This window comes from Eptesicus fuscus, chromosome 17 (assembly GCF_027574615.1).
Source record: "Eptesicus fuscus isolate TK198812 chromosome 17, DD_ASM_mEF_20220401, whole genome shotgun sequence".
Classification (NCBI taxonomy): domain Eukaryota; kingdom Metazoa; phylum Chordata; class Mammalia; order Chiroptera; family Vespertilionidae; genus Eptesicus; species Eptesicus fuscus.
In genome coordinates, this window is record NC_072489.1 from 24,332,524 (window position 1) to 24,348,742 (window position 16,219).

At 36.0% G+C, this 16,219-nt stretch overlaps 1 protein-coding gene across 3 annotated transcripts in view; it reads left to right on the top strand.

Moving 5' to 3' along the window:
• Nucleotides 1–16,219, top strand: part of JMJD1C (jumonji domain containing 1C) — a 247,142-nt gene that overhangs the window by 214,890 nt on the left and 16,033 nt on the right. For all 3 annotated transcript variants that reach the window (XM_054729260.1, XM_028151471.2, XM_028151484.2), the window contains 8 exons: nucleotides 4,335–4,549; nucleotides 6,145–6,297; nucleotides 7,521–7,610; nucleotides 8,339–8,466; nucleotides 8,650–8,863; nucleotides 11,032–11,246; nucleotides 12,157–12,432; nucleotides 15,618–15,786. In XM_054729260.1, coding sequence (XP_054585235.1) covers nucleotides 4,335–4,549; nucleotides 6,145–6,297; nucleotides 7,521–7,610; nucleotides 8,339–8,466; nucleotides 8,650–8,863; nucleotides 11,032–11,246; nucleotides 12,157–12,432; nucleotides 15,618–15,786 — 1,460 coding nt within the window. The remainder of the gene's footprint in view (nucleotides 1–4,334; nucleotides 4,550–6,144; nucleotides 6,298–7,520; nucleotides 7,611–8,338; nucleotides 8,467–8,649; nucleotides 8,864–11,031; nucleotides 11,247–12,156; nucleotides 12,433–15,617; nucleotides 15,787–16,219) is intronic.

A 16,219-nucleotide genomic window follows, 5' to 3' on the forward strand; every position in this document is an offset into this window, starting at 1 on the left:
ATGCATTCGGAGGATCCCATTTGGAGACAGGAGCCGCCTTATTCCTGAAACATTATAGAAGAACTAGAGGCCCGGTGCACGAAATTCGTACACTTTGGGGGGGGTCCCTCAGCCCAGCCTATGCCGTCCCACAGTCCGGGACCCCTCACTCCTTACTGCCCACCTGAAGCAGAGACAAGAGAGGCTCCCACCACCGCCGCTGCGCTCACCAGCCGTGACCCTGGCTCAGGGCTTCTGGCTGAGTGGCACTCCCCCTGGTGGTCAGTGCACGTCATAGCAACCAGCCGTTCAGTCGATTTGCATATTAGCCTTTTATTATATAGGAGGATATCAAACTTATTTAGTACTGAATTTAACAATGGCTAATTATAGGACTAAATTCATATTTACATTGCTATATGTATTCATGGCCTTTTGCTACTGACAGATTTATTCTTCCCTAATGAGAAATGTTTAGTATTTTTTTTCTGGAAAGTGATAGGAAACCGTTTATGTGATATAAAGATTTTTTAAACATTTACTAGTATATACTCTGGCCAAAACAATGTCGCATTTATATCTGTTCATTAGCTAACAATCACAATAGTGTGTAAATCTAGGTAAATAATGTAGACATTAAAGTCAGTGCATTATATTGGAATACCTATACCTTTATCTTGTTAAACATATGTAGCTATAAAATTATAAGTTGTAATATGACAGAAAGGAATTATTAGTATCATTTCCAAGTTTTGTAGTGTAAATATAAAAACAACTTACCAGGTGAACCTGTTAATAATGTGGATTTTTTTCAATAGATGGAGTTATACTTATGTTGATATATGCAATTTGATATGTATGCTATTTTGTTGTATTGACAGCAAGCTTCAAAACTTCATGTCAAATTTTCTGAAGGTGTTAACATCATAGATATTTTTGCGCTTAAAAATGTAAAAATGTCAAATTTTGTGCCAAAAAAAGAGCATTTGTGGAAAGTTTTAATTCATTATTTTGAAGAAAAGTGCTGCTGAAAGTTATCATATACTTCAGGAAGCTTATGGTGAACATGCTCCATCTCAAGATATCTGTGAGTGCTGGTTTAAACGCTTTAAAAGTGATTTCAATGTGAAAGACAAAAGAACATCCAGGTCAACTGAAAAAGTTTGAAGACCAACAATTGCATTATTGGATGAAGATGCTTGTCAAACTCAAAACAACTTGGCAGAAAGATTAAATGTTGCTCAGCAAACAATTTCTGATCGCTAACAAGCAATGGGAAAGATTTTAAAGGAAGGAAAATGGCTGCCACGTCAACTGAACAAAAGACAAATGGAAAGCCGAAAACGTTGCTCAGCAATTTCTGATCGCTTACAAGCAATGGGAAAGATTTTAAAGGAAGGAGAATGGGTGCCACATCAACTGGACAAAAGACAAATGGAAAACCGAAAAGTCATCAGTAAAATGTTGCTTCAACGGCACAAAAGAAAGTCTTTTTGCATTGAATTGTGACAAGATGAAACGTGGATTTATTTTGAGAATCCCAAACGCACAAAATCATGGGTTGATCCAGGTCAACAACCACCAACATCGACTGCAAGGCCAAATCGCTTTGGAAAGAAGACAATGCTCTGCGTTTGGTGGGATCAGGAAAGTGTGGTGTATTATGAGCTTCTAAAACCAGGTGAAACCGTTAATACTGATCGCTACCAACAACAAATAATCAATTTGAACCACACTTTGATCATGAAACAACCAGAATGTTCCAGAAGACACGGCAAAGTAATTTTGCTTCATGATGACGCACCATCACACACTTCAAAACCAGTTAAAGACACGTTAAAAGATCTTGCCTGGGAAGTATTAACCCACCCTCTGTATTCACCAGACCTTGCTCCTTCAGATTACCACTTGTTCTGATTGATGGCACATGTACTTTCTGAGCAGCACTTCAAAACGTATGGAGAAGTGGAAAATTGGGTCTCTGAATGGTTTGCCTCAGAACAAGTAAAGTTCTATTGGGACAGTATCCACAAATTACCTGAAAGATGGGGAAATGTGTAGCTAGCGATGGACATTACTTTGAATAATAAACACTTTTGGTGTTTCTCTTGAAATTACCGTGTATTCTTTGATCACAAAATCTGCATTATTAACCGGTACACCTGATATAGTTGCTATTAATCTGTAATATTACATTACTATATAGCTAAACTATATATAACGGTAATATTAACATTACCAGTAATACCTTAATACTGAATCTCACAAGTAAATTTGTAAGAGGTGAATGAAGAATAGCTGGTTTACCCCAGCAAGTAGAGACTAATGTCTCAGATTCTGGAATCTTTCCTTATTTTCTGTATGATTTATAGTGGTAGGTAGGACTATAGCTAAGCCTGACTCATCTGCATAATATGAATGATAGTGGTATCCTACCTCAGAGGGGTTTCATGAAGATTATGTAAAATACACAAAATCATTAGTGGAATGCCAAGCACATATGATATACTCTACTAATGTTAGCTGCAGTTATTTTCCTAATCATTAGCATCATCTTCCTAAGAAATTAGGAGATACTTTGCTTTGGCAAATATTCTGTGCTGGTAGCTCAGTAGAGATCCCTAAGGTATGTATTTGTAGGAAGACAGGTTTTATTTCTTAGTTCTTTACTTCATGGTCTTTCTAGCCAATAAATCTCCCCAAAATAGTTATAGATGATAATACACACGAAAGTATAAAAAAGGAATCAAAGGAAAGTGGTTTGAAGAGATAAAGTCTTAGAAAGTTTGAAGGAAAGTAGTATACAGGTAAATATAATAATATCAAGCTGAAATAAGATGATGGGTTAAAACAAAGGGAGATATTTGGCTTTTCAAAAGGAAAAAGAGTAAGATAAGAAAGGAATGTGAGAAAGAAGTAAAGACGTTTGTATCCATTTGAAAAGTACAGAATGGCTTGTAATGAACTTTCAGTATCCCATGTTTGCGACTAATTACAAAGATAATTGAATAATCCCCACCAGCTATAAGAAAAGCCAATTTTGCCTCCCATTTACCCTAAACTTCTCTGTACTGAGTAGTTACAGTAGTTACATTAATTGGGTGTCAGAAGCTAAAAGTCAGTGAACACACTAATGGGTTCCTAATAAACTTATTAAGAGTTGCACCCTTGTTCCTCGAAATCTGGTTAATAAATTGTCATTTTAATTAATGAAAAATATGTACATGGTGGGGTAAAAGTAGGTTTACAGGTAGTTGTATGGAAAATAATACAATAGTTAGTACAAGAATAGTGTTAAGTGCACTCACAACTGAACCTATTTTTGTCCCACCCTGTGTAGGTACTTGGCTTTTTTTTTTTAATCCTCCAAGTGAAAGTCTTAAGTGATTTCTAGCATTGTCAACTTTACAGGTTCCTGATTTAGATCTTGTATAAAATAACAGCAGTGCTCTAGGAAGCATTTAGCTAACATTTTAAATCTTTTTCTCATCAAATACTTGGACATAGTTTTCCTTTTATTAGAGTTAAGTAGTTAAGTAGAGTAATAGGGGAAATCTTACTTGAAATAACCTAAAATTGGTACTCCTTATCATTGCCATTTGTATAACACTATGGAAATCATCTAAGTTGGTTAAATTTAATTAATAATTAAAGTGTGTGTGTATGTGAACTACCGTGTTTTCTTCTTAAATTGTAAATATACTATAATAAAGATGGGATATGCTAATTGACCATCACGCCCTCACAAAGAGGGCGGTGCCCACAGCCAATAAAGAGGGAATATGATAATGGACTGTTGCCCTCACAAGATGGCAGTGCCCACAGCCACAAGATGGGTGGCGCCCAGTCCCCTCAGCCCCGCCTCATCCAGCGTCAGTCCCCCAGTTCCCTCAGCCCTGCCTCATCCAGCTGGAGTCCCCCATTCCCCTCAGCCCTGCAGGGGAAGGCAGTTGGGGGCGATCGGGCCAGCAGGGGAGGGCAGTTGGGGATGATCATGCTGGCAGGGGAGCGGTTAGGGGGCTATCAGGCTGGCAGGCAGAGTGGTTAGGGGCAATCAGGCAGGCGAGTGGTTAGGAGCCATCAGTCCTGGATTGTGAGAGGAATGTCTGACTGCCAGTTTAGACCTGATCTCCGGGATCGGGCCTAAACCAGCAGTTGAACATCCCCCAAGGGGTCCCAGATTGGAGAGGGTACAGGCTGGGCTGAGGGACACCACCCCACCCCAACCCATGCACGAATTTCATGCACCAGGCCTCTAGTTTAATATAAAAATATAAATTTATTATAAATGTACAACTTTAAAATAACTGGACTTCTATCTTGGTGAATAATTCTTTTATGTTTTAATATTTCAGATTGTCATTTAGTAAAAATGGAGTTGTTCGAATAGATGGTTTCTCTTCTCCTGACCAATATGATGATGAAGCTATGAGTTTATGGACACATGAAAATTATGAAGATGATGAACTAGACATAGAAACTTCTAAATACATCTTGGATATAATAGGTGATAAGTTCTGTCAATTAGTAACATCTGAAAAAACAGCTTTGTCCTGGGTGAAAAAGGATGGTAAGGAAATTATATACTTAGAACATGAAATTGTATAAATTTGATTTTAAGAATTTGAAGTATGTTTTATTTGGGAGAAGTCCCTAATCCTGCCTAGTCTTGTTGACTTTTAATTTTGATAATAATACTTTTTATGTACAAGTGCACCTATACATACTTAGGGTAAAAGATATTTTCTAGTCTGGCTGGTGTGGCTCAGTGGTTGAGCATCAACCAAGGAACCAGGAGGTCCCAAGTTTGATTTGCGGTCAGGGCACATGCTTGGGCTGCGGGCTCAATCCCCTGTAGGAGATAAATATGCAGGAGGCAGCTGATCAATGATTCTCTCTCATCGTTGTTGTTTCTCTCTCTCCTCCTCCCTTCCTCTTTGAAATCAATAAAAATATATATTTTTTTAAAAAGATATTTTCCAATTAAGGTTGAAATGAATGGATTAGCAGTTTGTGAAATCACAATAGCATTTTACTGTTTCTGCCATTATGACATAGTTTAGCATGACAAAGACAGTTTGGATGCAAAATTGGGAAATTACAGCATTTGCCAAATGAAAACATAATCCATCCCAGTTATTTAAGTTTTTAATCTAGTGTGGTTCATCATAATCTTTAGAGTTAGATGTATATTTAAAACTCAACTTTACTCCCTGCTTAACTGTATGACTATAAAACAGGAATGATAACTTCTTTATAGATTTGTTTAGAAAGTTGACAGGTTAATTGTGTTTACTTATGTAAAGTACCTAAAATACTAAGAGCTCTCTAAATGTTAGCTTCTTTGGCTTCCTTTAAATCAGTGGTTTGGCGCCTCCCCCCTCCCACATACCCCCCCCTCCCCCCCGCCCCCCCCCCCCCCCGCAACTCCCCAGGAGACATTTTTGGTTCAGTAACTGAAAAGTACTGGGGTTAGAGAGTACTAGTACATAAGGGTATTGGCCACAGTGCCACTACACATCCTACAGTGCACTAGATCAGCGGTTGCCAACCAGTGGTCCGCAGACCACTGGTGGTCCGTGAGGTCCGAAAGGTTGGCGACCACTGCACTAGATAATCCTCCACAACAAAAAATTTTGTACTACAAAATGTCAGAAGTGTCAAGATTAATTACTAGTTACTTCAAGAAATCTGCTATTGCCTGGCCAGTGTGGCTTGTGCATCACAGTTAATTGAGCATCATCCCATGTCCCATGCACTGAAAGGTAGCCAATTGATTCTCTGTCAGGGCACATACCCAGGTTGGGGGTTTGCTCCCGGCCGGGGTGCATATGGGAGGCGCAACCAATTGATGTTTCTCTATCTGCCTCTCCCTCTAAAATCAATAAAAACATGTTTTAAAAAGAATCTGCCTTTGATTTTTAATATAGGGTTTCCCCCAAAAAACATATGCACATATTGAATTATTAATTCCAATGGGTTAAATCTGAAAAGAAAGAAACATCAATTGAGCTATCAGCTGTAAAGTTTGTATACAGTTTTTGGGACCTTGTATATTCTTCAAAGTTCTTGATTTGCCTTCATATTTTTGTTTTTGTGTATTTCAGCAAAAATTGCATGAAAAAGAGTATGTTTACCTTATATTTTTATTTCTCTTCATTTCAGCCAAAATTGCCTGGAAAAGAGCAGTGCGAGGAGTCCGAGAGATGTGTGATGCATGTGAAGCAACATTGTTTAACATTCATTGGGTCTGCCAAAAGTGTGGATTTGTGGTTTGCTTAGATTGTTACAAGGCAAAGGAAAGGAAGAGTTCTAGAGGTCGGTTCATAACTTCATATAAATTTAAAAAAAAATTTTTAAATCTTTATTGTTGAAAGTATTACATAGGTCCTCCTTTTTTCTTCATTAACCTCATCCAGCCCCTCCCATCCTCTCCCCCACCCCCAAGCCCTTACCACCCCATTTTCCATTTCCATGGGTTATACATATATGCATACAGGTTCATTGGTTGATCTCTTTAAGTTAAATTTTTTATAATGTTTTCTCTAGAAATTAGATATGTGTGGGGTGTTTTTCCAATCTTCCATATTACATTAGGAAGTTTTTAAAAGGAGTAACCACAGTTTACTAATGACCAGATTTTTTTAAGCATTTTTAAAAATTATTTTGTTACTATTTTTTAAATTCTCCCCTGAGGATATTTTTCCACTGATTTTTAGAGAGTGGAAGAGAGAGGGAAAGACAGAGAGCAATATCGATGTGAGAAAAACCCATCGATTGGTTGCCTCCTGCACGCGCCCCAACCATGGGAAGATGAACCGGGGGACAGTTTAGGGTAAGTGCATGGTTTGTAAAGAAGAAATAGTTACTCCTTTTGATTGGTTACTGGCAACAGTTCTGAAAATTCATACATAAGCAGGAGGCAGTGGCAGCTGATGATCAGTAGAGAAATTGATGCAAAGCTCCAACTATATTCAGAATGTGAGCAGTCTGTCAGTTGGCGCACAGCTATTAACTCATTAATTACTTGTCTCTTTATCTTACTCTCTGGTGCACTGTAATTTAGGACATCACAGTTTTTCTTCTGTAGCTATCTGTCAAGTAATGGCTTTTTCACATGTTTCATGATGGTTTCTCTCCATGTCTTTGAAGCATAAAAGAAAAATGAGTTAGTGAGTGATGAACGTATATCCGTCTAATGTACTAAGATTGGGCAAAAGCCATGTTTGGCACAGAAAACAAGTGATCAAAGGAGATTAGCTACAGAGAAGGTAGAATCAGACAGGGTAGAAAAAGGTAACTAATACATTAATGATAATAAAGAATGGTCATTTTAGAAAAGGCTAACATCAGTTTTATATCCTATTTTTGTAAAATTCTTCGAATGGTGGAATTATCTTTTTATTCTTTTTTTAAAGAACCATACATTTGAATCCTACCATTGACATTTATATAATTGTTAAGGTCTTTATATATAAGCCATCAATTCTATACTTGTATAACCGTGAGGATATAAGAGTACATATGTTGTGATCTTACAGATAAAGAACTATATGCTTGGATAAAGTGTGTGAAGGGACAGCCTCATGATCACAAACATTTAATGCCAACTCAAATTATACCCAGTTCTGGTAAGTATAAATATACATTATTTACTTAGTGTAATAGCACTTAGTTGCTCAAGATTATTTGGGCATATGTAGGAGTAAAATGGAATGGAGAGGTAATGTGTTTTTTTGTTTTTGTTATTTCTCAATGGAGGATATTTTTCCATTGATTTTTAAGGAGAGTGGAAGGGAAAGGGAGAGAGAGAAATAGTAATGTGAGAGAGACACATCCCTTGGTTGCCTCCTACACGCACCCCAATGAGGCCAGGGATTGAGCCCACAACTGAAGTATGTGCCCTTGACTGGGAATCAAACCCGTGACCCTTCAGTCCACAATGCTGTCCAGAGCCAAACCGGCCAGAACGGGATAGTGTTTATTTCATCTTAAATTGTTTGTGCTGTGTTCTTAGAATTCTCCATTTAATAAAGCTAATAAGCCCAGCCTCATGACTAAGTAAACCACAGATGAACTATTTTTTAGAAGGGCAAATCTAGAGTTTAATGAAACATTTATTAGATTTATAATGAAAAGTTATTCTACTTCTTTTGAACACTGAATTTTTAATAATAGAGATAAGAGAGAAAAGAATGGAGAACCTGAATTTGGTTTAATGATCAAACCTGTACTAGATAGGAGAATTCAAGAAAAAAATAAAAGTTAAATGGCACCAAAAAAAAAAAAAAGGAAAAAAATTTTATAATTTTTTAACATTAGTTGTAACTTTTTAATTAACCACTATTATATTTTGTAGTTTTGACAGATCTTCTAGATGTGATGCACACTCTTAGAGAAAAGTATGGTATTAAATCCCATTGTCATTGTACTAACAAACAGAATATACAAGTTGGTAATTTTCCTACAATGAATGGTGTGTCTCAAGTGAGTATAAATTTCTAATTATTTAAATAAAACGCATGGTTAATTAATTAGCTTTGATACTTTATATTCAATTTAAGACATATTTTTAAAATTGTTTCTGTGTTACTATAAAATCTGACTCCTTTTAACTGTGATTAATTGAAGAGATAGAATTTTTAAAATTCTGCTGTTCGATTCTTACAGGTTTTACAGAATGTTCTTAATCACAGTAATAAAATTTCTCTGTGCATGCCTGAGTCTCAGCAGCAAAATACTCCTCAGAAGTCTGAGGGTAATGGCAGCAGCAGTCCAGGGAGTGATGTAAGCACAGACAGCAAGTTAAGTCCCCCAGAATCCCAGTCACCACTACACTGGTTAGCAGATCTTGCAGAACAAAAGTCCAGAGAGGAAAAAAAAGGTAAATGTCATTAATTATATAAGTATACAATGACCCTTGATCAATATGAATTTGAACCATGTGGGTACACTTACATGTGGATTTTTTTCCATAAATACCTGTACTGTTTATGATTCACGATTGGGAGTCCGTGGATGTGGAGTGCCAACTATATGCATTAATCTACACTATTTTATATTGGAGACTTGAGCATCCATGGATTTTGGTATCCATGGTGGGTTGGGGGTGTCCTGGGACCAATCTTCCACAGGTATCAAAGGATAAGTTTGAGGAAGTCAAAAGTTATATGTGGATTTTTGACTGCACGGGGTATTGTGGGCACCCCTAGCTATGTTGTTCAAGGGTCAGCTGTATAATAGAGTATTATAACCAATAGTGTACTTTTATACATTAATGTACTTTTCACATAAAACCATTTACTTGTGTCTTTTTTTCCCATGATGGCTTAGCTTCAGTAAAACCTTTGTCTTCTCTTATTAGGAACTCACTTCCCTGTGATTGCATCAAAATTAGTTGCAGAATCATTTCTGGGATGAGCATATCAATAAAGCCTCTAGGGCAGTAGATTTGTTACTCACATATACCAGGTGTACCGGTTAATAATGCGGATTTTGTGATCAAAGAATACACGGTAATTTCAAGAGAAACATCAAAAGTGCTTTATTCAAAGTAATGTCCATCGCTAGCTACACATTTCCCCATCTTTCAGGTAATTTGTGGATACCGTCCCAATAGAACTTTACTTGTTCTGAGGCAAACCATTCAGAGACCCAATTTTCCACTTCTCCGTACGTTTTGAAGTGCTGCTCAGAAAGTACATGTGCCATCAATCAGAACAAGTGGTAATCTGAAGGAGCAAGGTCTGGTGAATACAGAGGGTGGGTTAATACTTCCCAGGCAAGATCTTTTAACATGTCTTTAACTGTTTTTGAAGTGTGTGATGGTGTGTCATCATGAAGCAAAATTACTTTGCCGTGTCTTCTGGAACATTCTGGTTGTTTCATGATCAAAGTGTGGTTCAAATTGATTATTTGTTGTTGGTAGCGATCAGTATTAACGGTTTCACCTGGTTTTAGAAGCTCATAATACACCATACCTTCCTGATCCCACCAAACGCAGAGCATTGTCTTTCCAAAGCGATTTGGCCTTGCAGTCGATGTTGGTGGTTGTTGACCTGGATCAACCCGTGATTTTGTGCGTTTGGGATTCTCAAAATAAATCCACGTTTCATCTCCAGTCACAATTCAATGCAAAAAAGACTTTCTTTTGTGCCGTTGAAGCAACATTTTACTGATGACTTTTCGGTTTTCCATTTGTCTTTTGTCCAGTTGATGTGGCACCCATTCTCCTTCCTTTAAAATCTTTCCCATTGCTTGTAAGCGATCAGAAATTGTTTGCTGAGCAACGTTTAATCTTTCTGCCAAGTTGTTTTTGAGTTTGACACGTTTCTTCATCCAATAATGCTTGTAATTGTTGGTCTTCAAACTTTTTCGGTTGACCTGGACGTTCTTTGTCTTTCACATCGAAATCATCACTTTTTTTTTTTTTTAAATATTTTTATTGAGGTATTATATGTGTACATATCTTACGAAATCATCACTTTTAAAGCGTTTATACCAGCGTTCACAAGTATCTTGAGATGCAGCATGTTCACCATAAGCTTCCCGAAGTATTCAGCAGCACTTTTCTTCAAAATAATGAATTACGACTTCTAGCAAATGCTTTTCTTTTGGCACGAAATTCAACATTTTTAGGCGTAAAAATATCTATGATAACACTTCAGAAAACTTGACATACGAAGTTTTGAAGCTTGCTGTCAATACAACAAAATAGCTTACATATCAAATCGCATATATATCAACATATGTGTAACTCCATCTATTGAAAAAAAATCCGCATTATTAACTGGTATACCTAGTCCTTCTTCGTGTCTTAGCTATAGTGTTCTCATTTGTGGCAAGTATAAACTCATGTCTAAGATTTTGAGGAAGGCCTTTTCATATTCAAACCGTTTGACTTCATTTTGAAGGATCTGGCCCATCCTTTGGTGTGTGTTGAGGTGAATAAATCACTAGTGTATAGTTTTTATGTCTCACTATAAAATACAGAGTGCCAGTTTTGTCTGTACTTTAGCAGCATGCTTAATTTTATAAAATGTTTTATTTCAGAAAATAAAGAATTTGCCCTTGAAAAGCAAATTAAAGAAGAGAGAGAACAAGACAGTCCTGATTCTCCAAATAGCAGAACATCACCTCCAGTGTCCCAGAATAATGAACAAGGCTCAACCTTACGGGATTTACTGACCACAACAGCTGGCAAGCTACGTGTGGGTTCTACAGATGCTGGCATTGCCTTTGCACCAGTATATTCGATGGGAACCCCAGTGAGTGAGATGCCAGATTTTTTACCTTTATATGGGCCTTAAGTTTAGATGATTTGGAGACTCAGCTTTGAACTACATAGTAAATAGAGTCAGATCAGATACACCAAATTATTTGGCATGTTCCTGTTTGCATTATAACTCATAACTTGAAAGCTGGAGATTTTGGTTTTTCCAAGGTGAATGAATAAGATTGGACAAGTAGCATTTTGATGCCAGAAGGAGCCCTAAGATACTCCTGCAGAATTTGAAAACCATATATCTAATGAGGGGAGAGGGGAGAACATGGAGGTAAATGTTTGGTTAGTTAAAATAAAATATTCAAAAATAAATTTTGCTTTTGTTATTCTCCAGAGAAAAATACAGATAACTGTATAGATAGGCATACATTTTTAGTGGCCATTAAAAGTATATTGGAAATTCTACCTCTTTGTGCCCTCTGCCCCAATCCTAAAACAATATAAGAAGTAGGAAAGCCACACTTGAAGTTGCTGCAGACTTGGCCTCACAGGGAGACCACCAAAATTCTGGTTCCCACCTCTAAGGGCAGGAACAGTGTAAGGACTACAGATCCATATTCAATGGCATGTACATATTCTTGAGGACAAATAAATTATGTGTGTGAGTTGTTTGCTATGTTAGTAAATCAAAATGAAAGTTTAGTCTGTCTGGAATTGCTCAGTTGGTTAGCGTCATCCTGTGCACCGAAAGGTTGCCAGTTGGGGCACTTATGAAAGGCAACTGATCAATGTTTCTCTCTCACATCAATGTCTTTCTCTCCTTTTCTCTCTCTCTCTTTCTCCCCCTCCCCGTCTCCCTCTAAGTAGGTCCTTTGGTGAAGAGTAAAAAATTTAAAAAAGTGAATTTAAAACTGTTTGCATTTCTTCTCAAAATATAATTTTCCCCCCTATAGAGTGGTAAAAGTGGAAGGACCATGCCAAACATTCTTGATGACATAATTGCTTCAGTTGTTGAAAACAAAATTCCACCAAATAAAGCCGCTAAGATAAATGTAAAACCAGACCTTAAAGAAGAGCCTAAAGAAAGCAGAAAATCTGCCATGGATGAAAACAAATTGTACAGTGATATACCACATTCTTGGATCTGTGAAAAGCATATTCTTTGGCTTAAGGATTATAAAAATACTAATAATTGGAAGCTTTTCAAAGAGTGTTGGAAACATGGACAAGTGAGTATTTTAAGCTGATTTTAGTGCACACTCTTAAGAGGAACTGAAACTAAAGAGGCAAAATGGTTCTCTTCTTAGAAATAGAAAAAAAGGGGGGGATAGTACTTAACACATTTGGAGCAGAAGTAAGATATAAAAAGATTACCAGATTGATTGTTTCTGAATTCTTATTTTTGACAAGATTTATATGAATTTAGGAAAGCACTGATTTTTTTATCAGTCAGCAGACTTTAAAAAGCCATTGTATTTACATAGTTTGGTACCTCCTTTTTTGACACTTCTATTTTAGTCTACTTACTAGATTTCATATCTGCTATTAAAGGGTAATATAAGCATTTTTTCTTTTTTTTTTCTTTTTTTTTTAAGCATTTTTTCTTGAACTGACGAAAAGTATAGATGTTTTTGCCTTTAATGTTTACCCATAGACTATTTATTTTTAACTTAGTTCATCTAGTCTTGAATGACAAACTCTATTATATAATTCTCAAATAAAAATGTTTGAACCGCCCTGACTGGTTTGGCTCAGTTGATAGAGCGTTGGCCTGCAGACTGAAGGATCCCGGGTTCGATTCCAGTCAGAGGCATGTGCCTTGGTTGCCGGCACATTCCCAGTGGGGGGGGTGTGCGGGAGGTAGCTGATCTATGTTCCTCTCTCATCGATGTTTCTAGCTCTCTGTCCCTCTCCCTTCCTCTCTGTAAAAATCAATAATATATATATATATTTAAAATGTTTGAACCAAGTTTTGATGTAATGTTTGATACACATTTCAAATGGCAGTATATGACATCAATGCACAAATTATGAACAAAATTAAGAATTTGCATGATTTTAGATTACCACCTTCAGTTTTTTCTTGCTTTCTGAAAAACATCATTGCTATTTTGTTTCACTTTCTTCATTCCTCAGATAGTTATTGAGCACCTAATAAAATCCATTCTTTATGCTTGCCACAAAGGATATGAAAATGAGTAAGTTATATAAAAATTAGTAAGATATGAGTAAGAACTGTTTTAGTACAGTTCTTAATGTTTTTTAGATCAGTAATCCTTTTTAATATCTGATGACAGTTTAGTTTCTCTCTCCCCAGAAAAAATACATACCTGTACATTATATACATTTAATGCCGTATCTCACATCCTGTATACTTTATCTCTAGATTACTTATAATACCTAGTGCAGTGTAATGCTATGTATATAGTTGCTATATGATACTGTTTAGGTGATAATGACAAGTTAAATTTGTTCTTATGTGTTTAATACAAAGGAAACCATCATAGGCCTTAACTACATAGTACATATCAGCAACAACAGAACATCTTTTATTCTTCCTGCTGTTTTCTATTCATGGTTGGTTCAATCTGGTAAATCAGAAGCCATGGATAAAAGAAGGCTGACAGCACACAATATTTAGCTTCCTTTTTTTTTTCTTTTTTCTTTTTTTTTTCTTTTTTTTTTGAGAGGCAGGGCTTGGCTCTCAAAGCTCAATACCATTGCTGGGTTATAGTTTAGACCACTTAATTTTGTGTGGGTTTGAAATAGTCACATAAGTATTTTTATAAACATATTAAATATTCTAAGAAGTTTGTTCAAGGTAACTATAGAAAGCCCAAATAGAGAATGACTAAACTAGAGTACTAATTTAAAAAGGCTGATCTGAATTAATGCCCTAGGGGTTAAGTGAAATTTTTCTAGATAGACAGTAGGTTGGAGATGCTTTAAACAAAAGCATCAGGTTTGGGGGGAAGTGTTAAGTAGTTTCGTTTGTCTGGAACACAGATGTAAAGAGTTCTATGGGGTAATGGTAAGGAAATGAGATAGAGTTATGATTATGAATCTGATTTTTCAGATTATGAATGGCCTTTATAAATCATACTTTAAAAGTTTGCACTTTATCCTACAGATAATAGGTTTACTTCAGTAATCAGTGTAAACTGTGACATTTTAAAATGACATCAGAGCAGATAGAAAGTTGAATTAGAGGGGAATGAGAGGCATGGAGTCAAATTAGAGTTTTCAGTATTTTGGGAAGATGATGATGATGATAGTCTAAGGGTTCTGTTTCAGAATATTCTAAGTAACTTGCCTCTATAGTTTTAAAAAATCTTTCTTAAGCTGCTGGTTACCATCAGATATAATGGCATAGGGTTGGATAAGGAATATTATTGAATATGCATAATTGGGGCTTAGAATTAATATGTGAATTACCAACAATAGCTAATTATCTAATAGCTGAACTGTTTTAATAATAGTTGGACATATCATTAAGCCCATTGAAAGTAAGTTTAATGGAGCAGTCATCCATGTAGTCAACCAGATTTTAGGGTGGTTTTTTATTTTCTTTGCTTTTGAGATGACTATTGTTATAAGAACCCTAGCTAGAGGTTATTCTTCTATGGTTCCCTAAATTTAATTATCTTATAAAGTTTAAGTGTACTTAAACTTCTTTTCCAGAAGACTTTTAAGTCACAACTTTGTGTTCTCTATATCCCAGACCTTCATCTTCATTTATAATAAAGGAATTAAGGTGGGGGCAAGGGAGCGGGCTGAGAATAATACATCAGATTGCCTAAGAGGTTTGTGTTCTTTTTTTTTAATCATCAGCATTGGAGTTTTGAAAGCTATAAAGCTTCAGTTGTTGGTTTTTAGTTTAGAGAGCCTTGAGGGATTTTTAATTCATAGGATTTCAAAGGAGAGATTCACTTCCATAGAATAGTCATTAGGCTTGAAATTTAATGTTATGCCTAGTTTAATATTTTTATTTATCATGATCCTTGTCAAGGTAAAAAATGTAAGTATGTGTTTTAAGTAATAGAAACTCAGAATGTATATAAACTTTTAAGCTCAAGGACTTTTTATATAATTTACTTTAAAAATCTTAATACATATAATACAAACAAATGAGTAGGTTATATTGTGTCTAAAAATTAATCTGTAAATAAAGCAACCAAAAAATCATATTTATACTGTCTAGAAATGAAATTTTTACTGTATTCTACACAGCATTCCCTCATCACTTTTTCTTTTTAACAATATATGTATTGTGCACATCTTTCCAAGTCAGGGCCTATTTTTCATAGCTCTTATTCTCATTAGTACTAAAACTGAACATTTGTTGTATGTGCTTATAGAGTCTAATTTTGGAAGTGTCCATATATCTTTCAACTTTTATTTATCTATTTATAAGCCTGCAGTGGTTTCTGGTGTACATAAGAAAATGAACATGAGCTTATGGAAGTCAGAATCAATTAGTCTTGATTTTGGAGACCACCAAGCTGATCTTCTGAACTGCAAAGACAGCATTATTTCAAATGGCAATGTCAAGGAATTCTGGGATGGTTTTGAAGAAGTTTCAAGTACGTTAGTTTTTGTTTTGTTTGTTGTCTGTTTACTGTTTTTGTTAAACATACTAGTATTCCCCAAAAACAATAAATTGTAAATACAACTTACCAGGTTTTTAATCTTTTAAACTTCTATATTTGTTATCTAATAAAAAGAAACAAGTACAGATGTTCCTCAACTTAAAATTGGTTACATTTTGATAAAGTCGTAAGTTGAAATTATCGTGTCAAAATGCATTCACCTAACCCTGTGGTCTGCAAACTGCGGCTCGCGAGCCACATTCAGCTCTTTGGCCCCTTGAGTGTGGCTCTTCCCCAAAATACCACGGCCTGGGCGAATCTATTTTGAAGAAGTGGCGTTAGAAGAAGTTTAAAAAATTTGACTCAAAAGAAATTTCAATCGTACTGTTGATATTTGGCTCTGTTGACTAATGAGTTTGCCGACCAC